The sequence below is a fragment of the Aquarana catesbeiana genome, linkage group LG04 (assembly GCF_042186555.1).
Source record: "Aquarana catesbeiana isolate 2022-GZ linkage group LG04, ASM4218655v1, whole genome shotgun sequence".
Lineage (NCBI taxonomy): Eukaryota > Metazoa > Chordata > Amphibia > Anura > Ranidae > Aquarana > Aquarana catesbeiana.
The window spans coordinates 488,771,417-488,797,633 of record NC_133327.1 but is presented as its reverse complement, the minus strand read 5'-3'; the positions used below and the strand labels follow the sequence as shown (position 1 = coordinate 488,797,633).

Here is a 26,217-nt window from a genome sequence, read left to right as displayed (position 1 = left end):
ATCATTGAGCCACTCTGGGGAGATCTCAAAAGTGCAGTGCATGCAAGACAGCCCAAGAATTTACAGGAACAGGAGGAATGGACAGCTTTACCATCTCAGAAGATAAAGAGCCTCATCCACAAATACCACAAAAGACTTCAAGCTGTCATTGATGTTAAAGGGGGCAATACACAGTATTAAGAACTGGGGTATGTAAACTTTTGATCAGGGTCATTTGGGTAGTTTCTGTTTTCATTAAGATTTAAAAAAAAAAAAAAAAAGAGTAAACACTGTTAATTGATAATAAATGGCTTCAGCCCAACACTAACCATGAGTGAAAAAAAGTTTATGTTTTATTAATTTTCTCTGAAAAATGGCCAAGAAATCATAAATTCTGCCAGGGTATGTAAACTTTTGAGCACAACTGTATATATGCACGTCTGTGGGGAAGTGGTTAAAGTGGGACTAAGCCCTGCTATCTTTTACAGCCAAGGAAGCGGACATTGTGGCCTCAAATTAATCTGCAGTTATCATGGTACTGCACGTGCGATCAGTTATGACACCAGCTAATTGACAGTTCAATTGAGAACCCAACTGACAGTTAGCACTTTCAGCATGCTTTGAATGTAGCTGTTTTGAGAAACGGTTAAATGGAAGAGTTTAGTTCTGCTTTACCTACAATGAATTGCATGCAAGGTTTCATATAAAGACACAAATATGGCATGCCATAAATGCTAGTGGATTGACTCCATAGACCCTGTGCACAGAACAGCAGGAGTAGAATGAAAAGATTGGCATATGATCCATTCATGAAGTCGGGATAGAGTTAAGTTAATCTAATAGTAAAGGCAGGTTTTAAATGGATTTATGGAAGGCTGGGTTCACATATATGCAAATTGGACGCATTTTAAGCCACATCCAATTCGCCATGTGAACGGCTCTCAATGGAGCAAGTTTACACATGTCCAGGGCAGCCATGGTGTGGTTTCAAAAAGGGTCTTGTGCATTTTTGGGTCCAGAATCGCACCTGAACCAGTAAACAGGACCGCCGCGGATCGCAGCTGCACACAGAAAGGCAGTGGGAGATCCCACCAGAAAGGCAGCAGGAGTGTCAGGGCTGCCTCAGCCCTTCCTTCTCTGAGCTGGCCACACAGCTGTCGGCTAATTGCCAGCTCTCCTTTCTCTCCACAGTTAACCAGCTGTTGTGGATCTGCTCATCAGTCCCACCTACTTAAAGATCTCCAGCTCACTTCATTCCTGCCTTCGCCTTGGTCACATCACCAGAAACCATCTCCTGCGTTCCTGTTTAAAGACTGGCTTTTGCTGACATCCCTTCTGGCTTCTTATCCTGCTTGCTGTTCCTCTACTTGGATCCCTGACCTCTGGCCTGGCTGATTACCTGATCTGGTTACTGAACTCTGGCTTGGCTGATTACACGATCTGGTTACTGAACTCTGGCTTGGCTGACTACCCGATCCGGTTACTGGACTCTGGCTATGCTTTGACTATGCTTATTCTATTTACCTTTTTATTTTTATTAATAAACAAGTGTGATTTTACTGTACTTCTGTCTCGGTCTGGTTCATGGTTTCTGACAAGGAGATCCCACCAGAAAGTCAGCGGGAGATTAGGGAAGTAAACAAGTGGCTGAGGAGCTGGCGTAGAAAGGAGGGGTTTGGGTTCCTGGAGAACAGGGCCGATTCTCAGTCGGTTAACGGCTCTTTAGCAGGAACAGACTGCACCTAAATGGGGAGGGTGCAGCTTGGCTGGGAGAGAAGATGGCTGAAAAGTTAGAGGGGCTTTGAACCACCTAAGGACCGAGCCTCTTTCTGAGATTTGGTGTTTACAAGTTAAAAACATTTTTTTTTGCTAGAAAATTACTTAGAACCCCCAAACATTATATATTTTTTTCTAACACCCTAGAGAATAAAATGGTGGTTGTTGCAATACTTTGTCATACCATATTTGTGCAGTAAGGTTAGTCCAATTTTTTTTATATTGTGAAAGATAATGTTACGCAAAGTAAATTGATACCAAACATGTCACGCTTCAAAATTGTGCCCGCTCGTGGAATGGCGACAAACTTTTATCCTTAAAAATCTCCATAGGCGAAGTTTAAAAAATTCTACAGGTTGCATGTTTTGAGTTACAGAGGAGGTCTAGGGCTAGAATTATTGCTCTCGCTCTAACAATTGTGACGATACCTCACATGTGTGGTTTGAATACCGTTTTCTTATGCAGGCACTACTCACATATGCGTTCGCTGCTGCACGCGAGTTCGACTAGACGTGTTTTTAAAAAAATCAATTTTTTTCTTATTTATTTTACCTTTTATTTTTACAATGTTCTTTAAAAAAAAAAATTGTGTCACTTTTATTCCTATTACAAGGAATGTAAACATCCCTTGTAATAGATAAAAAAAAAGCATGACAGTACCTCTTAAATATGAGATCTGGGGGCAAAGATGCAATAAAAAAAAAAAAAAAATAATAATAATAAATAATAATAATATTAAATGTCATTAAAAAAAAAAAAAAAAGTCCCTTTAAGAGCTATGCAATGTTATAGGAAACTTCCCCTCACTCGTCTTCATGCCTAACAGGAAAGCAGACCCGATCGCCTCCACCGATGCCGGTGGCTCCGGTAAGCGGCGGTAAAAGTGAGCTCGCCGCAGAGACCACTTTTATCTGAAAGCGGACCGCCCGCTGAAGAAGAGGTTACTGGGGTTATGGCAGCTAGCTGCTGCCATAACAAAGATAGTCCTCTTCAAAGTAGTGACGTAAAATGTCGGCAGGCGGTCTGGTAGGCCTCGGTTCACACTGGGATGACTTGTCAGGCGACCTAGTGTCCTGTTCAGTGCAATGGAACCATTCTAATCGTAGCGACGCAAGTCGCTCCGACTTAGAAAAAGGTTCCTGTATGACTTTGGGGGCGACTTGCATTGACTTCTATACAGAAGTTGTTTTGCAAGTCACCGCTGAGTCGTGTTCTGGGTCGCCTGAGGCAGTCGCACTGCAAGTCATGCTGCCTCAGTGTGAACCGACCTTTAGTGGTTAAACTAGGTGATGGGGGGGGGGGTCCAGACGTAGAGATAGCCAGTGTGGAACAAAGTTGAGGGTAGTATTGGGGACAATAGTAGTAGTAGGTTGACTAAAGCACCTAAACCCGAGGTAAGTAAATTAATAAGTCCTAATTGCAGCCTCAGAACAACCAACAAGGAGTACGCGGCCAAACAAAACTATGAGGCTTGTTCACTAATTCCAGGAGTCTGGCTGACAAGATGGGAGAACTAGAGCTACTGTTTGAGGATTTCGATTTTGTGGGAATTTCAGAGACTTGGTTTAAAAGCTCCCATGATTGGCTGCCAAACCATTCAAGGGTATTCCCTATATCGCAGAGATAGGGAGGGTAAAAAAAAAAGGGGGGAGGGGTAAGCCTGTATATAAAAGACTGATGTACAAGTAAGGCCCCTTTCACATTTGTGCGACCTGAAAGTCGCGTGACTTTGTCACAATTTTGACAGGACTTGAAGCAATGTTAATGTGTAATGTTAAGGTCTATGGACCTCAAGTTGCATCAAAGTCAAACCAAAGTAGTACAGGAACTACTTTGAAGTCACACATCTGAATGGTACTCATTGAAAATCATGGGATACGACTTGTCATGCGACTTTGCAGTCCCAAGTCGCAGGACAAGTTGCACATGCGTGAAAGGGGCCTTAATGTGAGGGACGACATCACTAATGGAGCAAGGGAGGAGGTGGAATCCTTATGGGTAGAGCTTCAAAAGGGAGAAAACCAAGGGGAAAGTAATACTGGGAGTATGCTATAGGCCCCCTAACCAGAGGGAGGAGGAGGAGGCGGATCTCCTATCACAGTTTGGAATGGCAGCAAGGATGGAAAGTGACATTATAATCGGGGAATTTTATTATCCAGACATAGGGCGGAAGGAACCGCGCATTCGGCTAAGGCTTGCCATTTCCTAAATGTCTTGCAGGACAATTTCATGGGTCAGATGGTAAATGCACCAATAAGAAACAATTCCTTACTAGACCTACTGATTACTAACAATACAGACCTGATCGCGGACGTGGAAATAGGGGGGCAATATAGGAAACAGCGAATACAGGTCAATTAGTTTCAGAATAAATCACACAAATAGGAAACACAAGGGTAATACAAAGACACTGAATTTCAAAAGAGCCAGCTTCCCTAAACTGTGCTCCTTGCTAGAAGATATAAAATGGGATAAAATCCTAGGAACAAAGAACACGGAGGGAAAATGGGAGCGCTTTAACCACTTCAGCTCCAGAGGATTTTACCCCCTTCCTGACCAGAGCACTTTTTGCGATTCAGCACTGCGTCGATTTAACTGACAATTGCGCGGTCGTGCGACGCTGTATCCAAACAAAATTGATGTCCCCCAAAAATATATTTTTAGGGGACCACCACTTCTTAAAGGGGACGTACTTGTACGCCCTTTTGCCTACCAGCTCCATTCTGCCGACGTACACCGTAAGCGGTTAAGAACATATTGAATAAAAGGTATTGGCCAGTGCATCCCAATAGGAAGTTGTGACGGGGGTCACTTTGGGCGGGAGGCTTGTGGAACACAGCTTACCTTGGAGAGCACTGGAATCTCCTTGTTCAGCTCCCTCAGCGCCTCCTATGTGTAAGTGACCCTGTCTCTATTAGGGGCACAGGGTGACCGAGAACGCCAGTCTGATCTGCACTAGTCAGACTCACTGTACACCCACATTGGAATAGTGGGTCTGTGTGTAATAATAATATATAGTCTCATACTGTTGTAGACTCTTTGCTAGATCGTTTGAAGTGTGGCTGTATCCCATTGTTCTGTTGTTTGTGTCTGCCTTGGGAGCAACCCATTATGGGATGTATATAGTTACATAGTGACATAGGTGAGGTTGAAAAAAGACACAAGTCCAACCTATGTGTGTGATTATATGTCAGTATTACACTGCCTGTGGAAGGAAATTCCACATCCTTGCCGCTAATACAGTAAAGAACCCTTTTCACAGTTTAAGATTAAACCTTTTTTCTTCTAATTTTCATGAGTGGCCACATGTCTTGTTAAACTCCTTTCTGCAAAAACGTTTTATCCCTATTGTGGGGTCACCAGTACGGTATTTATAAATTGAAATCATATCCGCTCTCAAGCGTCTTCTTCAGAGAGAATAAGTTCAGTGCTCACAACCTTTCCTCATAACTAACATCCTCCAGTATTCGCTCCATTTCCAGTACATCCTTCCTGAGGACTGGTGCCCAGAACTGGACAGCATACTCTAGGTGCGGCTGGACCAGAGAGTCTTGTAGAGCGGGAGAATTATTGTTTTATCTCTGGAGTTGATCCCCTTTTTAATGCATGCCAATATTCTGTTTGCTTTGTTAGCAGCAGCTTGGCAATGCATGCCATTGCTGAGCCTATCGTCTACTAGGACCCCCAGGTCCTTTTCCACCCTAGACTCCCCCCAGAGGTTCTCCCCCCAGTGTATAGATTGCATTCATATTTTTGCCACCCAATATGTCTCTGGATCAGCTGTGAGGGGGGAGGGGGCATTTTTCCAGCAGCCCCTCCCAAAGACAGTCTACTGATGAGAAGTTGGAATACACCTGTGTCATGCTACTGCTGGAGGTAAAGTCTACCCCGCCCGGTTTTATTATGCAAAGAAGGGGGATTGTCCTCTGAGTGTATATCTGTGTGCCTTTGTTCAAATAAACAGTTCATGTTCCAGCTTTGTAGCCAAAAAGAATACTGCCTAGTTCTTGGTTGCAAGTGGCTGTAAAATCTATATTCAGACTGGAGGAAGCGGTAAATGACTGAAGCACTCAAGTGGAGTGTGGGACATTCCGTTACATTGGTGGCAAGCAGTGGGAGGCTTCCTGCAGTCTGGAACATCCAAACCTCCACAAGGTCTGGGTAGCAGGAGAGGAGAGGTACAGATACCAGCCCCCATGGAAGAGGAATTCGGAAGGCGGTTGCGAGAGATGCGGATACAGCACAGGGGGACCAGTGTCACAGCAAGTCCTGCTGAGATGGTAGGATTCTGTCCGCTGGGAGCTCTGGAAGGAAGCGCTAGGCCGTGAGCAGCAGCATCAGGGAAAAAGTCTCTCCTCCTTCCAGGAAAGGTACTGGTTGCAGTACGGAGTGCTAATGGGGCTTTTGGGGAGACAACGGCACAAGGACTGGAAAGCTGAGTTAACCAGGCTGGTCCAGGCAGAGATGAGGTTGGATGAGAGCTACAGAGCCCTCCGCTGCTATGTAGCCCAAATGTGCCTGTGGACAGCAGACAACACCCCAACAGAAGGCTTTGGCTACGCCGGCCTGGGGCTGTTATTAGGCTGTCCGAGGACCCTGACATTGGGAGAGATTTGGGGTGGAGTTAGGAAGAAATCTTCCTTTGCACAATGTCATAAGCCTAGGCTTTTTACCAGACAAGAAACAGGAAGAGGGATGCATAAGGTATTTACTGTCAGAAAAAAATTTTTACTATCCAAAGGTAAAACAAGGGCAGAGGATTTAATAGATGGAAAGATGAAAAAAATGACTGAATTTCCACTTTAAATAATGTACATGAAACAGTTGATTAAACGCAAAGAAATGTAAAAAACATGTAAACTATCTAAATAAAATAATCAAAATAAAGACAGCATTTTAGGAGGTTTCTGTGGAACTCAACAAAAGGATGTTTTAACATATGTGTTAGCTTGATTACTTACGATCTTCATAGTTACTATTTGTAGAGGACTTCTTTAGTGTCTGGATCTCCTGTGAAAGCATAGAAAGTCTGTCTGACTGGTAAGGAGTATCTTCCTCTTCTGGATCAGGAGATTCCTGCATCATTTCCTCAATCTCTTCTATAACCTATACAGAGAAAAAAGGATAGGAGAAAGGATACAACCGACTAGTAAGCATCATAGTTCTGAAGGTCTATAAACCCCTATAGCCTTAAAAGAGAATTGGAAACAAAACTTAAAAATGTAGGAAACCATGGGTAAAATTGAAGAACCAGCAATTTAGATGCCATGCAAACATTTAGCCCACCATCTACCCGATTAAAGTAGTTTTGCAAATAAAAGTCACCGCCAGCAAGACGCAAAGACATTCAACTTACATTCAATCTAGAACCTAGGTAAAAAGTATGCCTGTCAGTGGAATTTGGAAAGTTGAAAAAAACTATCAACTCATTTGGTTGTATGCTTGTTCTGGTGGATCACTGGAGCATCTACAATGGAGACCAACTTCCCTTTTAAAGCAATGGACTCCATCACATTATCAAGCAAAGGCCAATGATAGTTTCTTTAAAGTCTTCGTAGAAGAATGGACTAAATTCGCTAGAGGCAATAGGAGTGTATGAGCTGAGGACACCCATTACAGTTGCACCACATGGCAAAAAACTAGGTCCAAAATAAGGTAAGGCCTTGTTTTCTCACAAACTCAAGCAGCTGGTGCTAATGAGAGTGGCAGGCAGCCAGAGGTAACCAAAGTCAAGGTAGGCCGATGGTGAAATGAGACTGAAGACCAAACGGTCCACGTGGTGCTTCAGAAGCAGCAATGGGATGTTTCTTCCCTTCAGTAGAAAGAGCATGCTAAACCCTTACTGTAGTGAAACCAGCTGTGATGGGATTTTTTTTCCCTAAAAAGTAAAAAAAATTGAAACAACAAAAAAGATAACTCCAGGTGCTAAAGCTCCACTGGTATTACGCGCAAAGTAGGTCTTTAGAAACTGGGTTACACCTAGGGCTCTGACATGGCTATGGATCCAAATACCACTCTGTGGCTAAATAACAGCACACAAAATTTATGTAAAGCTCCACAATGCAAAGCCCTGAACTACAAAGTCACATTCCAGGCTAGCCCCAAAATCCTCAAGTCCAGAAGAGTCAAGGTATGGTCTCCAAAATTGTTGCTGAGGATACACTGATCCAAACAGCTTGCTGTGTAGAAACTAGCTAAAGCAGAAATTCTTGAGTGAAATCACTAAATTAACTACGGTGTAGATTTAAGTTAACAAAGATAAAAAAGAAAACAGAAGAACAAGGCCCCTTTCACATGGGCGTCGGCCGCCGTGTCCTTAACAACCGATGAGTCAGCTGTCAGCTGAATGTGAGGAAAAAAAAAAAAAAAAAAACACGGCGTGGGACCCTCCCCCCGGGCCTTTGGGTCTAGTATGAATTCAGAGGGGACCCCCCATGCCACTTTTTTTTTTTTAAATGGCGTGGGTTCCCCACCCAAAATCCATACCAGACCCTTATCCGAGCATGCAGCCCGGCAGGTCAGGAAAGGGAGGGGACGACCTTGACTGTCACTGTCAGCTTTTTTAATTTAATTGCCAGCTTTTTTTCCCTTGGGCTTTAGAGCTGTCATTTGGGGAGGGGGGGGTGGTGTACATATAGTGAGGGGGCAGTCTGTACAGACAGGCTCCCTCACTTGCCGATGCGGACTCGTCAGCTTTTAAATCTAATTGACGCCTTTTTTTCTATAAACAGTGCAGAACCAGAGCTGTCAAAGAAAAAAAAAAAAAAAAAAAAAAAAAAAAAGACATTCCTTGGCGCAGAGAGATAATGAAGAGATACACTGCATCTCTCCGGTTCATAGACCCAAGGAATGAACTTCCGTCTGTAGATGAGGGCAGTTTAACCACTTAAAGACAACCTTTTTCTGACACTTGTTGGTTACTAGTTAAAATCTGTATTTTTTGCTAGAAAATTACTTAGAACCCCCAAACAGAGAATCAAATGGAGGTTGTTGCAATATTTTATGATCTTTATTCTAAGCAAATAGTGATTCTCATTTTATCCAGAATCATGCAGCTTAACCACTTGCCGACCGCTGCACGCCGATATACGTCGGCACAATGGCAGGCAAATGGGCGTACCTGTACGTCCCCTTTAATTGGCGGGGGTTGTGGGCCTGTGCCGCGGTGGGTGTCCCACGATCGTGTCATGGAGAGGCAGAACGAGGAGATGCCTATGTAAACAAGGCATTTCCCCGTTCTGCCTAGTGACATGACAGGGATCTACTGCTCCCTGTCATCGGGAGCAGTGATCGCTGTCATGTCAGTGGTAGCCCACCCCCCCAGTTAGAATCACTCCCTAGGACACACTTAACCCCTTGATCGCCCCCTAGTGTTTAACCCCTTCCCTGCCAATATCAATTACACAGTAATCAGTGCATTGTTATAGCACTGATCGCTGTATAAATGATAATGGTCCCAAAATAGTGTCAAAGGTGTCAGATGTGTCGGCCATAATGACGCAGTCACGATAAAAATTGCAGATCACCGCCATTACTAGTAAAAACAAAATAATACAAAATGCCATAAATCTTTCCCATAGTTTGTAGATGCTATACATTTTGCACAAACCAATCAATATACGCTTATTGCGATTTTTACTAAAAATATGTAGAAGAATACATATCGGCATAAACTGATGAAGATTTTTTTTTTTTTTTTAATTCTGGGAGATTTATTATAGCAAAAAGTAAAAAATAGGTTTTTTTTTCAAAACTGTCGCTTTTTTTGTTTATAGCGCCAAAAATAAAAACCGCAGAGGTGATCAAATACCACCAAAAGAAAGCTCTATTTGTGGGAAAAAAGGATGCAAATTTTGTTTGGGTACAGTGTCGCATGACCGCGCAATTGTCAGTTAAATCGACACAGTGCCAAACTGAAAAAAAAGCGCAAGTGGTCAGGAAGGGTGTAAAATCTTCCTGGGCTGAAGTGGTTAAGGACTCTCGGGTATAAGCCATCTGGTCCCGGTGATTTATTTACGTTAAGCTTTTTCTAATCTTTTCCCAATTCCAGTCTCTGTTAGCCAGAGGGGTAGATCCTGTGGCTAGTTGCTAACCATACTGTCTTGGTCGGTATATTTCTCCTTTTCCTGTGTGAAGGCTGAGGTGAAGAAAGCATTTAACAGAGCTGCCTCCTCCTTATTTATAACCACCTTCCGTTCCTCGTGCTTTATGGGGCCTAAGTGTTTCGTCCTCACCTTTAATATATTTAAAGGCGAGGATATATTTAAAAAAAACTTCTTGGGATTAGGTTTACTCTCCTCCGCTATGTGTCTCCCATATTCTTTTCTAGCCGCCCTAATTATGTTCTTACATCTCACATTGCATTCCTTGTATTGTTTGAATGATGACAATGACCCCTCTGCTTTGTACTTTTTAAAGGCAATTTTTTTGTCCTTTGTATATTTTACTTTTTGGTTCAGCCACCCAGGTTTACCCTTTGTTCTGCTATATTTATTACCCCTTGGAATGCATTTGGTGATACATTTATTTAATATGTTCCTAAAGCATTCCCATTTTTCCTGTGTGTTTCCGCAATGTTTCAAGGATTTGGTCCCACTTAATATCCTGCAGCATTTAGCGCAGTTTAGAAAAGTTGGCTCTTTTGAAATCTAGTGTTCTTGTACTCCCCTCATGCCTCCCTTTTCTATGATTTATTTGGAATGTAATAATCCTGTGGTTGCTAGTTTCCAAGTTGTCTCATATTTCCACAGCTGCCATGAGATCTGTATCATTTGTAATTAAAAGATCTAGCAATGCGTTGCGCCTAGTCGAGGAATCTACCAATTGGGACATGCTGTCCTCTAATGAGTGGGCTGTCCTTTCTGCCCAGTCAATGTAGGGATAGTTGAAGTCCCCCATTATGACGACATTTCCCTGTCTTGCTGCCATTTCTAATTGTAAAAGGAGATCCAACTCCACCTTTTCCCTCAGGTTAGGGGGCCTGTAACATACCCCCACTAGTAACTTCCTGCTTACTTCCATCCTCTGGAGTTCCACTCATACGGACTCGACCTCCCCCCTTGCCACGAATGTCATTCTGCTCTTCTACCCATAAATCATTCTTGATATATATATCAAGACAAACCCCTCTCCCTCTCCTACCCTCCCCTCCGATACAAGGAATACCCCTGGATGTTTGCCATTAAGAAGTTTAAAGCAGAGTTTGGTTATAAAAAAAATATCCCAAGCTTTAAACGTCTCACGGAGCACTGTTCAATCATTCATCCAAAAATGGAAAGAGTACGCACACCTACCAAGACATGGCCGCCCACCTAAACTGACAGGTCGGGCAAGGAGAGCATTTATCAGAGAAGCAGCCAAGAGGCCCATGGTAACTCTGGAGGAGCTGCAGAGATCCACAGCTCAGGTGGGAGAATTTGTCCACAGGACAACTATTAGCCGTGCACTCCACAAATCTGGCCTTTATGAGTGGCAAGAAGAAAGCCATTGTTGAAAGAAAGCCATAAGAAGTCCCGTTTGCAGTTTGTGAGAAGCCATGTGGGTGACACAGCAAACATGTGGAAGAAGGTGCTCCGGTCAGATGAGACCAACATTTTACTTTTTGGCCCAAAAGCAAAACACTATGTGTGGTGAAAAACACTGCACATCACCCTGAACACATCTTCCCCCCCCCCCCGTGAAACATGGTGGTAGCAGCATTATGTTGTGGGGATTCTTTTCTCCAGCAGGGACAGGGAAGCTGGTCAGCGTTGATGGGAAGGAGCCAAATACTAGGCAAACTCAGAAGAAAACCTGTTAGAGGAGTCTGCAAAAGACTTGAGACTGGGGAAGAGCAGGACGACAACATACAGCCAAAACTACAATGGAATGGTTTAGAATGGCCCAGTCAAAATCTAGACCTAAATCCAATTGCGAATTGGTGACAAGACTTGAAAATTGCTGTTCACGGACACTCTCCATCCAATCTGACAGAGATTGAGCTATTTTGCAAAGAAGAATGTGTAAAAATGTCACGCTCTAGATGTGCAAAGCTGGTAAAAACATACCCAAAAAAGTCTTGCAGCTGTAATTGCAGCCAAAAGGTGGTTCTACAAAGTACTGAGGCTGAATACACATCCTCAGATATTTGTAAAAAAAAAAAAAAAAATAGAAAACCATTTATCATTTTTCTTCTACTTCACATTTTTATGCCACTTTGTGTTGGACTATCACATAAAATTAATTTACGTCTCTGGTTGTACTATGATAAAATGTGGAAAAAAGTCAAAGGGTATGAATACTTTTTCAAGGCATTGTATCTTTTGTTATATTCAGGGCTAAAATGGACAGCTGCCGGAGAGGTAAACAGCAGCAGCTTCCTCTCCGGTAGCTGTTCATTCCGACTGTGGTAGGGAGCAGTGTAATGCGCGATTCAGTGCATCACACAGCTCCCTTTTTTTTCTCACTGAACTTTATTTGAAGTGTACAAAAGTACACTTCATTCCTGTCACTATACGGTGCACTGCGATAAAATGTAGCACGCCTGCATTTTATTGCAGCTCCGGACTGCAATGCAGTGTGAACGGGACAAATGCGAAAAACAATTATTTTCTGTGTGTCCTTGTGGTGACCAGTGTTAGTGCAGCAAAAAACACTGGTCACCACACCAGTGTGTGATTCAGCCTCACTGTGATGACTAGAAGGAAAAAAGGGAGAGCATTACTTTACCTGCTCGGCAGTGAAGAGTGGCTCTTCATTTATGCATGATACAATGATTGAATGCATGTCTAATTGTTCCCTTAACTCCTCGTCATCAGATAGGTCAATATTTAGACTGTCATTTGTCTGGAAAAAAAAAAATGAAATTTTGAACAGTATTATGTTTTGTTTGGATTGCCACAAAGTACAAACAAGAGAAAATTCTATAACTGCATTTGTGTTTCGGGTCTACATACCTGCTGAGGCCCACTCTCATTCTCCTATTTAGATTTTATAATAAAAGCGGAGTTCCACTCTTTTGTACGTTTATTAAAAGTCAGCAGCTACAAAAAAATGTCTTATTAAAAACAGGCATTCACCTGTCCCACATCCAGCGATGCGGCCGCCCAAAGCCTCTCCACGGCGCCAGCACTGCAAGTGTTGCCACCCGGCTGTGACAGCCTCACAGCTGGGTGCCCACTGCGCATGCACGAGTCGTGCTGCACTCTTAGTGGCCAGGCAATCTTCTGGGACCAGTGACGTGTCTCAGAAGATTGCAGAGAGGGAGTGGGAGAGGAGCAGTTGTGGAGGGGGAGAGGAGGAGTCACCTAGGTGGCAAGGTGACGAGAGCAGGAAGTGGAAGCTGGGTACCTGTCAAAACCAGGTACCCACTCCCCCCACCCCCCCCCAAAAAAATGACATGCCAAATGTGGCATGTAAGGGGGCAAGGAGTGCCTAACCATTACGGACCGCCTGCCGTCATTATACGGCGGCACTTTGAAGAAGAATATCGTTATCGCAGCAGCTAGCTACCATAACCCTGGTATCCTCTTCTTCAGCGTGCGGTCCGCTTTCAGATAAAAGTAGTCTCTGTGGCCGATTGGCTGCGAGATCACTTTTATCAGGTGCCCTCTGATGCTTACCGGAGCCACTGGCAGTGGCGGAGGTGATCACATCCTCTCCCCTCTGTGGTATGGAGCTGAGTGAGGGGAAGATGGCCCCCACTTGGCTCCCCACCATTGCAGGATGGAAGCGACGTCAAAACGTCACTTCCGCCCATAGCTTTTAAAAAGGAACATTTTTTTTTTTTTTTATTGCATTTTAGTGTAAATATAAGATCTGATGTCTTTTTGACCCCAGATCTCATATTTAACCACTTGACCAATGAGCACTTAAACCCCCTTCCTAACCAGACCAATTTTCAGCTTTCGGTGCTCTCACGTTTTGAATGACAATTACTCAGTCATGCAACACTGTACCCATATGAAATTTTTGTCCTTTTTTCACACAAATAGAGCTTTCTTTTGGTGGTATTTAATCACCACTGTTTTTTTTTATTTTTTGTGCTATAAAAATAAAAAAAAACGAAAATTCTGTTAAAAAAAAAAAAAAAAAAAAAAAAAAAAAACACATGCATTTTTCTTAGTTTCTGTTATAAAAGTTTGCAAAATTAGTAAATTTTCTTCATATATTTTGGCCAAAATGTATACCGCTACAGGTCTTCGGTAAAAATAACTCAAATTGGTGTATATTATTTGGTCTTTGTGAAACTTATAGAGTCCACAAGCTATGGTGCCAATCTCTAAAAATTGATCACACCTGATGTACTGACGTCTTATCTCATTTCTTGAGACCCTAACAAGCCAGGAAAGTACAAATACCCCACAAATTACTCCTTTTTGGAAAGTAGACATTCCAAGGTATTTAGTAAGAGGCATGGTGAGTTTTTTGAAGTTGTAATTTTTTCCCACAATTCTTTGCAAAAATCAAAATTGTTATATTAGCAGGTTCTCACACACAGCATATGCACAGCACAAATTACACCCCAAAACACATTCTACTATTCCTCTTGAGTATGGCAATACCACATGTGTGAGACTTTTACACACAGTGGCCACATACAGAGGCCCAACATGCAGGGAGCGCCATCAGGCGTTCTTAGAGCATAAATTACACATATCATTTCTTGACTACCTCTTACACTTTTGAAGGTCCTGGAGAACCAGGACAATGGAAACGCCCCAAAAATGACCCCATTTTGGAAAGAAAACAAGCCAATGTATAATCTATGAGGCATATCGAGTCTTTTGAACATGTCATTACGGCGATACCACATGTGTGAGACTTTTCCACATCATGGCCTCATACAGAGGCCCAACATGCAGGGAGCACCGTCAGGTGTTCTAGGGGCATAAGTTTCAAATCTAAGTTGACTATCTATTACACTTTTGTGAGACACTGTATGGATATGGCATGGATGATAGCTGATGTGGCATGATGGGGATGGATGAGCCGTGGCCAAGTATGGCCGAGTACGGCTATTGCTGAGGATGAATGAATGGCTGAGCATGGATGGATAAGTATGCTGAGCATGGATGAATGAGTATGCCGAGCATGGATGGCTGAGTATGCCGAGCATGGATGGCTGAGTATGCCGAGCATGGATGGCTGAGTATGCCGAGCATGGATGGCTGAGTATGCCGAGCATGGATGGCTGAGTATGCCGAGCATGGATGGCTGAGTATGCCGAGCATGGATGGCTGAGTATGCCGAGCATGGATGGCTGAGTATGCCGAGCATGGATGGCTGAGTATGCCGAGCATGGATGGCTGAGTATGCCGAGCATGGATGGCTGAGTATGCCGAGCATGGATGGCTGAGTATGCCGAGCATGGATGGCTGAGTATGCCGAGCATGGATGGCTGAGTATGCCGAGCATGGATGGCTGAGTATGCCGAGCATGGATGGCTGAGTATGCCGAGCATGGATGGCTGAGTATGCCGAGCATGGATGGCTGAGTATGCCGAGCATGGATGGCTGAGTATGCCGAGCATGGATGGCTGAGTATGCCGAGCATGGATGGCTGAGTATGCCGAGCATGGATGGCTGAGTATGCCGAGCATGGATGGCTGAGTATGCCGAGCATGGATGGCTGAGTATGCCGAGCATGGATGGCTGAGTATGCCGAGCATGGATGGCTGAGTATGCCGAGCATGGATGGCTGAGTATGCCGAGCATGGATGGCTGAGTATGCCGAGCATGGATGGCTGAGTATGCCGAGCATGGATGGCTGAGTATGCCGAGCATGGATGGCTGAGTATGCCGAGTATGGATGGCTGAGTATGCCGAGTATGGATGGCTGAGTATGCCGAGTATGGATGGCTGAGTATGCCGAGTATGGATGGCTGAGTATGCCGAGTATGGATGGCTGAGTATGCCGAGTATGGATGGCTGAGTATGCCGAGTATAGATGGCTGAGTATGCCGAGTATGGATGGCTGAGTATGCCGAGTATGGATGGCTGAGTATGCCGAGTATGGATGGCTGAGTATGCCGAGTATGGATGGGTATGCTGAGTATGGATGGGTGAGCATGGATGGATGGATGTGTATGCTGAGGATAGATGGATGTGTATGGATGTATATGCTGAGGATAGATGGATGTGTATGGATGTATGAGTATGCTGAGTAGGGATGGATGAGCATGGATGGATGAGTATGCTGAGCATGGATGGATGAGCATTAATGGATAGATGAGTATGGATGGATGAGTATGCCAAGTATGGATGGATGAGCATGGATGGATGAGTATGCCGAGTATGGATGGGTGAGCATGGATGGATGAGTATGCCGAGTATGGATGGATGAGTATGCCGAGTATGGATGGATGAGTATGGATGGATGAGAATGCCGAGTATGGATGGGTGAGCATGGATGGATGGATGAGTATGCCGAGTATGGATGGGTGAGCATGGATGGATGGATGAGTATGCTGAAACAAAAAGAAGAGAGGGCGCACCGACCTAGCGCATTACCACTGGTAGCGTTTATTAAAAAGTAAAATAACAAGAAACATACTCACAAACGAGCTTGAAATACAGGCATGGACATGGACTGCAGGTTTGTAGTAACAAACACCAGAATAAAATGGGACCAGACGTCAAGTAGATGCGGCAACGGCTAACGCGTTTCGGGGGCGAGCCCCTTTCCTCAGAGCCTAAGCGGGTGGTGACTGCTTACAAGTAAGAGCTCCTCTATATATGTGTGCATACATGCAACCAAGCCTCCCAATGATCACCAGCACCAGCCCACCATGGCCCCACCCCCTTCCCAAAGGCAAAAAAAAAAAACAACAAAAAAGCCAAAACAAACCACAGAAACCCTCCCAGCTGAAAGGACCCTCTCAGGCGTCACCATGTATTCATGGTAACACTATAGTAGTCTCACATCCGAGAAAAAGCGTGCATATAAGTCGATATTCCTAGATTGTAAGCTCTAACGAGCAGGGCCCTCTGATTCCTCCTGTATTGAATTGTATTGTACTTGTACTGTCTGCCCTAATGTTGTTGTAAAGCGCTGCGTAAACTGTCGGCGCTATATAAATCCTGTATAATAATAATAATAATAATTATTGGTATAATAAATGTACCCAATCATAGTGCACAATAGAGGACTTTTCCTGCGGGCTAATACAGGTCATCTGGGACTATAATATGGCCACCTGGTAAGTATAAATGTGAAAGTAGGCAGGCAAAAGTAACCTTATCAACTCATCTGTGTCACCTCTGCAGATCAAACAGTCATAATGCACAAGAAAGGACTATATCTACGTGCTGATTAGGGACTGTCCAGGGCTATACCACAGTCCCATCCCAAGTATATAAGTATAGGTGTGGACAGGCAGAGGTAGCAGTACCACCTGTGCCACCTCTGCAAGTAGGAAAAGTAATACCAGCTGTACTTACCGAAGGGGGCTCCAGAGGACCTTCGGATGGCTTTAGAGGGCTCCAGATGCCGGTGGAACGCACGCTGCCTTGAGGACCCGGAAGTTCGGATACAAATGCGCTCCACCGGCGGTATCCGGCTACCCAAACCGTCATTTCCGCCCGCGCATGTGCAGTAGACACAGGCCGGAAGAGCGGGTGGATATGCGTTCCACCCCACTACCTCCGACCACTTCAGCCCATACTCGCTGTGAGCGAGAGTGTATGGGTGCGCACGCATATCCTCTGCGCAAACTCGCAGATGTAGAAGGATGTGTGAGGCTGGTCGTCACCTGGGTAGACTCAGCATAATGACATACATTGCTGATGCAATGGTAATGAAACCACATCATCAGAGAGGGGGAGGGAAAGGGGAGGGTCAGAGAGAGACTGATGCTGATGCCGGGAATAATTCAAGGGACACAGGCAACATACCCATAATGCACAGAGGAGATCAGCTTACCGAGCAATCGCCAGAGAGTCACTTGCCAAGAATATACAATTGAATAAAATTAAATAAAATATTAATGTTATATTAATAGACTACTCGTTGTAGTCAATGTAGAAACAGTTATTAATGGCAGATATGAAATGTATCCGCAAAAATATATTGAAAAAACCTACATAAAAATTAATATTTATATTAAAAAAAAAAAAAAAACGATATAGAAATCAAATTTAAAATAAATTGAATGTAATGAAATGAAATGAGAGTCGCATGTGCATCTACATACTGCATAGCAACACATAATGAATCGCAAGGCAGACCTCAACTAAAGGCTATCGATATATGTGTATGTATACACACATGCCCTCTCAAGACAAAAACTAGTAAGTCAATGTTGGTATACATGAGAGAAGTGATTAACCTTACTTGATCCAACAATGGGACATAACATTAAATAAATAGGGTTAAATTGCAAGCAATATAAAAATATTGGAAAGTACACCAATCCATTCATTGGCTTCATATCGCTTGTGTTAGTAGTATCTCCCCCTTTGTTCCTCTACTTCTGTGTTGTGGTTTTTTGTTTTTTCTTTCCGACCCCTCTTCCCCCCTCCTTATCTTAGAGTTTCCTCCCTTATACACATCTCCCATGGCCATGGGAGATATCGAATTTCTACCCTAAGTGCCGGTTCACACTAGACGCGGCACGACTTGCAGGTCGCCTCACCGAGGCGACCTGCACACGACTGCCGGGGCGACTTGCAAGACGACTTCTGTATAGAAGTCTATGCAAGTCGCCCCCAAAGTAGTACAGGAACCTTTCTTCTGAGTCGGAGCGACTTGCGTCGCTCCGATTAGAACGGTTCCATTGTACAGAACGGGAGGCGACTTGTCAGGCGGCTAGGTCGCCTGACAAGTCGCCCCCGTGTGAACCGAGCCTTAGACTGGGAGGGTCTCCATCTGAAATGCTGGGGCCCCTTTCCCTGATAAAAATATAAATTAGTTAGATATCCACCACATGTAGTATAAGGTTTTTTATGGCTGATTTATGCGATTCTATGGGGGGGTTGTAATTATACTTAATTTAATTTACGTTATTTACTGCTATATTTACTTTTCGTGCATTTGCAACAGTATATGTGTTCTTCTTATTGGGTAGAGTTCACATCACCTGTGATCTACCAGATACCAGCGGGGACATGACGCTAGAGAGTCCTAGGTTAAGAATATATCACCTACTTTGGTGCAATTTTATTTATCCATTTGTTTTTTGCTATAGCTTCGGCTATATACGATATATGTTTAGAATGGGTCGACAGGAGCGCATCTATTTGTGCACATATGTTGTGCTCACCTCCCTATTTAATAGTTTTATGATTTTAATACCAACAGAAATCATTGCGTTTCGTTTGTAAGAGCATGGATGGATGAGCATGCAGAGCATGGATGGATGAGCATGCAGAGCATGGATGGATGAGCATGCAGAGCATGGATGGATGAGCATGCAGAGCATGGATGGATGAGCATGCAGAGCATGGATGGATGAGCATGCCGAGTATGGATAGATGAGTATGGATGGATGAGAATGCCGAGTATGGATGGGTGAGTATGGATGGATGGATGAGTATGCCGAGTATGGATGGGTGAGCAAGTATGCCGAGTATGGATGGGTATGCTGAGCATGGATGGATGGATGGAAAAAAAAATAAATAAATTTAACGTTCCCTGTCCTGCCAAGCTCGTGTGCAGAAGAAAACACATACATGAGTAGCGCCCGCTTATGAAAACTGTGTTCAAACCACACATGTGAGTTATCACCGCGGTCGTTCGAGCGAGAGCAATAATTCTAGCACTAGACCTCCTCTGAAAACATGCAACCTGTAGAATTTTTTAAACATCGCATATGGAGATTTTTAGGGATAAAAGTTTGTCACCATTCCATGAGCGGGTGCAATTTTGAAGCGTAGAACGTTGGGTATCAATTTAGTCGGCACAACATCATCTTTCATAATATAAAAACAAATTGGGCAAACTTTACTGTTGTCTTATATTTTTAATTTAAAAAAGTGTATTTTTTCAAAAAAAAAAAAAAGTGTGCTTGCAAGACCGCTGCGCAAATACGGTGCAACAGAAAGTATTGCAACGACTGCCATTTTATTCTCTAGGGTGTTAGAAAAAAAATATATAATGTTTGGGGGTTCTAAGTAATTTTCTAGCAAAAAAAAAAAATATATATATTTTTTAACTTGTAAACAAGTTTGAAAAATAGGCCCTGTCTTAACCACTTCAGCCCCGGAAGGATTTACCCCCTTCCTGACCAGAGCACTTTTTACAATTTGGCACTGCGTCGCTTTAACTGCTAATTGCGTGGTCATGCAATGCTGTACCCAAACGAAATTTGCGTTCTTTTCTTCCCACAAATAGAGCTTTCTTTTGATGGTATTTGATCACCTCTACGTTTTTTATTTTTTGCGCTATAAATGGAAAAAGACCGAAAATTTTGAAAAAAAATGATATTTTCTACTTTTTGTTATAAAAAAAATCCAATAAACTCAATTTTAGTCATACATTTAGGCCAAAATGCATTCGGCCACATGTCTTTGGTAAAAAAAAATGATGTCAATAAGCGTATATTTATTGGTTTGCGCAAAAGTTATAGCGTCTACAAACTAGGGTACATTTTCTGGAATGTACACAGCTTTTGGTTTATGACTGCCCATGTCATTTCTTGAGGTGCTAAAAAGGCAGGGCGGTACAAACCCCCCACAAATGACCCCATTTTGGAAAGTAGACACCCCAAGGAAATTGCTGAGAGGCATGTTGAGCCCATTGAATATTATTTTTTTTGTCTCAAGTGATTGAATAATGACAAAAAAAAAAATTACAAAAAGTTGTCACTAAATGATATATTGCTCACACAGGTCATGGGCATATGTGGAATTGCACCCCAAAATATATTCAGATGCTTCTCCTGAGTACGGGGATACCACATGTGTGGGACTTTTTGGGAGCCTAGCCGCGTACGGGGCCCCGAAAACCAATCACTGCCTTCAGGATTTCTAAGGGCGTACATTTTTGATTTTACTCCTCACTACCTATCACAGTTTTGAAGGCCATAAAATGCCCAGATGGCACAAACCCCCCCCCAAATGACCCCATTTTGGAAAGTAGACACCCCAAGCTATTTGCCGAGAGGCATGGTGAGTATTTTGCAGCTCTCATTTGTTTTTGAAAATAAAGAAAGACAAGAAAAAACAATTTTTTTTTCTTTTTTCAATTTTCAAAACTTTGTGACAAAAAGTGAGGTCTGCAAAATACTCACTATACCTCTCAGCAAATAGCTTGGGCTGTCTACTTTCCAAAATAGGGTCATTTGCCACCTGGGTATTCCATGGCCTCCGAAACTGTGATAGGCAGTGAAGAGTGAAATCAAAAATTTACTCCCTTAGAAAGCCTGAAGGCGGTGCTTGGTTTTCGGGGTCCCGTACGCGGCTAGGCTCCCAAAAAGTCTCACACATGTGGTATCCCTGTACTCAGGAGAAGCAACAGAATGTATTTTGGGGTGTAATTTCACATATTCCCATGGCATGTTTGAGCAATATATCATTTAGTGACAACTTTGTGCAAAAAAAAAAAAAATTGTCTCTTTCTCGCAACTTGTGTCACAATACAAAATATTCCATGGACTCGACATGCCTCTCAGCAAATTAGCTTGGGGTGTCTACTTTCCAAAGTGGGGTCATTTGGGGGGGTTTGAACTGTCCTGGCATTTTATGCACAACATTTAGAAGCTTATGTCACACATCACCCACTCTTCTAACCACTTGAAGACAAAGCCCTTTCTGACACTTTTTGTTTACATGAAATTTTTTTTTTTTTTTTTGCAAGAAAAATTACTTTGAACCCACAAACATTATATATTTTTTTAAAGCAAATGCCCTACAGATTAAAATGGTGGGTGTTTCATTTTTTTTTTCACACAGTATTTGCGCAGCGATTTTTCAAACGCATTTTTTTGGGAAAAAACACACTTTTTAAAATTTTAATGCACTAAATAACACACTATATTGCCCAAATGTTTGATGAAATAAAAAAGATGATCTTAGGCCGAGTACATGGATACCAAACATGACATGCTTTAAAATTGCGCACAAACGTGCAGTGGCAACAAAATAAATACATTTTTAAAAGCCTTTACAGGTTACCACTTTAGATTTACAGAGGAGGTCTACTGCTAACAATACTAAATAAAAAGTGTAGCGCTATGATGATGAAACAGATGTAGGGTGTAGGACAGAAGGAAGCCTGTTTACATTTGAAGAAACCAATAACTTCATCCAATCCAAAACCTATATGTGCTAAATAGTGCCGTGAATATGGATATGACATCCAATATCATCACTCGTGTAAATAAAAAGATGCTCTATCTCGCTAGGAAGAGCAGAAAACATCAAAAAAAACTGAATGTATAAAACGGTTAATATTGATTACAACATCCAAACTTATCAGTGATAAAGAAAATATATAGTGTCAGAAGTGTCCATAATGTAAATGGATGAAACTCCCAAATAAACAATATAAACATATTAGTCCATATGTTATACGGTGTGGTTGGCCCAAATTAAATCCCAGGCGGGTGGCATCACAAGGAACTATCCAATTTTCAGTAAAAGATGGAATACTCTTACCGACTTTGATGGACTCACAGGCCTTTGGCGGTGAGTCAACTAGGCTTGTACTGTCTTATGATGGATGACAGTGACAGGATGGCTTGTACTCCAGAAGGGTTCTCCCTCAGATGGGGGGCCAGGAATCCGCCCAAAAAGGTCTCCGCAGTCTCCGTCTTTGTCAGCATGCATGGACCATATATGAGGAAAAAACAAGGAGCCTCCACATGGTGTAAATCCAAAAAACTATTTTTCCAATAGCATTTATTAGATCACTCAAGATCCTCAAACAGTCCAACAAAGTTAAAATTAGCAGAATCGATTCGGGTAATACAAAGTAGATAAAAGTTGGTAAGCGTGGTAAAGGTGGCTGGGTACAGCAAAGAAACCCGACCGGTTTCGTCTAAAAAGACTTCGGCTGGGGTATATGCTGTCCTGCCACCTCCACGCTTTTATACATACACAATAATAATCCATTAAAAACAGCTGTTACAGCGTCGTGCACGCTGACTTCCTGAAACAATGGCGTGCGTTCCAACCTTAGTCATGTGTTATCGAAATTAGCCAATGGGGAGACGAAATATTGGGTCCGCCTCTACCCACCAAGCCTCGATGTGGATAACGTCACGCTATGCGCACTCATTGGACAGGAGAGTGCGTTCCTCAGTAAATCACCCAATCGGAGCCAACGCCGTATGACGTGCACACGACCAACATCATGTGGTAACGTCTGACGTGCTGGTAGGTGTACATCATTGTATTATACCGGAAGTAAAACACACATCGCGGAGGCTGTTGGAGCGCAAATGCGTTCCAAAAGGGTCATAGAGGAAGGAAGTAATAAATGTACAAGTTAAAATAAAATAAGAATACGGCTATCATTATACTCTGCCGCAATAGTAGAAGTATGACCCCAGATTTGGAGTGTAATTGGATACCCCGTTAATTAAACTAAACTATCAATTCTGGAAGTCAGTAAGCATTACGGCAGCATTATACTTATTCTTAAATATATACATATATGCATGAAATATGCATACATATATATATACTTTAATACTCATCTCAAATTATATCAAGTCATGGCACATAGGTGATTAGTGTCCCTGGAAGGAACAGGGAACCATGCTAGAACTCCATATTAACAGTATTTCTCTAATTAATTTAAAATTATAAAAAAATATATATAAAAAAATGTATTTTTCTTGAGCATAATGTTAATGGTAGAACTAATCTCTATATGTAAGGGGCCACCTTATATTAATTGAAAATGAACCCACAAAAGTGTCCTAACATAAATGGGGTTGATTTCAACCAATAATATTATCAGTATAGCTAGGAGTAAATGAATAAAAGGAAAGGATCAAGATTGATTGATGAATGAATTGATGTCCCACTCAACATTCAACCCATATGGCGTGAAACATCTTAATTGATAAATCCAAAAAGTTTCAAGCCTTGATACTCCTCTTATGCATGACTCTCCTCTCCAGTGGGGGGTAAATTTGTCTATAATTTGAAACTTAGTGCCAGTAGGATCTCGATTGTGACAAACTAAATAGTGGTTGGGAACACTATGATTTGTACGTCCCTTTTTAATAGATTTAATATGTTCATTGACCCTTATAGCAAAAGTACGAATAGTCCGCCCCACATACTGCTTCCCGCAAGGACAAGTGATGAGATATACGATATATCTCGTGGAACATGTAACAAAATGTTTAACCAAATATTCTTTCCCCGTGATGGTTGATCTGAAGGTATCAATCTTCCGAGATTTAAGTGTATTGTATTTACACACCCTACATTTTCGACATGGAAAAAAGCCCTTCATATTTTGGAAAAATGAAGGGACAACTGGGGGGTCAGTTACATTGGGTGCAATTTGTCCCCTAAGGGGCATAGCCCCTCTGTAAATCACCCCAGCTTGTTCCGGGAGCACTGGTCCAAGGACGATATCGTTTTTCAGGACATTCCAGTGCCTACGGAAGATATCCTTAACTTGTTTGTGTTGAGTTGAAAAATTCGTAAGGAAGGACCATTTATGTTTATTTTCTACAATGGGTTTAGGTTGTTCAGAGATAAGTGAATTCCTATCTACTAAGGCGACATTATGTATCACTTCATCTATCTCTGATGCATCATACCCTTTATCAATAAATCTCAACTTCAACACATCAGCTTGGTTGAAATAATCGGTGAGTTTTGAGCAGTTGCGTCTGATCCGCAACATCTGACTCCGGGGAATAGATTTTAGCCATGCTGCGTGATGGCAGCTGTCGATCGGAATGTACCCATTCCGATCGGTGGCCTTGAAAAAAGTTTTGGTGGTGAGGTGGTTATCAACCACTGAAATCTCTAGATCGAGGAAATGAATGGTCGACTGACTGGCCTCATAGGTCAACTCTATCCCGATCTGGTTGTTGTTCAAGAAGCGTATAAAATCGTCCAGAGATTCCATGCTACCTTTCCATAGGAGGAGGATGTCGTCAATGTACCTAGCCCACAACACCAGTTGCGGAGGGTCTAGGGCATAGACGACATCCTCCTCCCATTTGGCCATAAATATATTGGCCAGACTAGGGGCAAACTTTGCCCCCATCGCTACCCCCTTTTTTTGGAGGTAGAAATCTCCACTGTACCAGAAGTAGTTGTGTTTGGTGGCAAAACACAATAAATCCATAATGAACCTCTTCTGAGTACCTGGAATTGTACCATTCCTGGAAAGGAAAGAGTGGACCGCTTCAAAACCTGCATTGTGGGGTATACAAGTGTAAAGCGCCTTAACATCCGCTGTAGCAAGAATAAGGTCCTCACTGTATGTGACACGTTCAAGTTTGGCAATAGTGTCCTTAGTGTCCCTTAAGTAAGACGGTGTGGATTTCACTAGCGGTTGGAGAAAGAAATCGATATATTTCCCGATACGGGATGTTATAGAATTTATGCCACTTATGATGGGGCGACCAGGGGGTTGGGTGACATTCTTGTGGACTTTCGGTAAGTAGTAAATGATAGGAATGCGTGGAGCAGTTGGGACAAGGAAACTTTTCTCCTTCTTGTCGAGAATTCCCAGCTGAGAACCAGTGTCTATCAAGTCCACCAAAGTTTTCTTAAACTCAAATGTAGGGTTTTTAGTTAGTTTAAGGTAGGTGTCTGTGTCGCCAAGAATTCTCATCATCTCCGTATGGTAATCTGCTTTATCGAGAATAACGATCCCACCCCCCTTGTCAGCTGGACGAATGACAAGGTTTTTACGTTCACAAAGGGATTTGAGTCCAATTTTTAGGTTGGGATCATTATATATTTTTTTATCTGGTAACTTATCGAGATCTTTAAGGACCAGATCTCGAAATACTTTAATAGAGGGTGCCACTGAACAGGGAGGATTGAACAGCGATGGGTTAGCTAGGCCTGAATGGACAGCATGTGATGTAATATCAGTAGTCCGAGGTTTGATAGGATTGGACATGATATATCTTTGGATGTTCAACTTCCTGATGTATTTATGTACATCTATGAAAGTTGAAAATTTATTTAATTTTTTTGGGGGTACATATTTCAGCCCTTTATCAAGTACTGATTTTTCGGCTTTTGTTAGTTCTACGTTGCTCAAATTAAAAATGCCACTGTCTTTTAGACACGTTTTCTTTTTCCTGGCGCGCCACCCCCCTCGGGTGCCGCGCCCGGATTTGGGTTTCTTGAGTAGTTTTCCCCCTCCTTGTGAAAATCCTTCCTCAAGGATGGTCCTGGCAGGTTCTGATTGTAATTAAATGGTGATCTCATATGATATCCATCATCCCTATCAGAGTAGGGGTATCTGGAATATGGGTCATCTAATAAATGCTATTGGAAAAATAGTTTTTTGGATTTACACCATGTGGAGGCTCCTTGTTTTTTCCTCATATATGGT

The 26,217-nt window shown here is 42.7% G+C and overlaps 1 protein-coding gene across 3 annotated transcripts in view; it reads right to left on the bottom strand.

Moving 5' to 3' along the window:
* The window catches only part of FEZ2 (fasciculation and elongation protein zeta 2), a 335,869-nt gene that overhangs the window by 232,203 nt on the left and 77,449 nt on the right, over positions 1 to 26,217 (bottom strand). For 2 of the 3 annotated variants that reach the window (XM_073627652.1, XM_073627653.1), the window contains exons 3-4: positions 12,463 to 12,579; positions 6,717 to 6,861 (exon numbers count right to left, since the gene is read on the bottom strand). In XM_073627652.1, coding sequence (XP_073483753.1) covers positions 6,717 to 6,861; positions 12,463 to 12,579 — 262 coding nt within the window. The remainder of the gene's footprint in view (positions 1 to 6,716; positions 6,862 to 12,462; positions 12,580 to 26,217) is intronic. The other variant, XM_073627654.1, reaches the window with a different exon arrangement.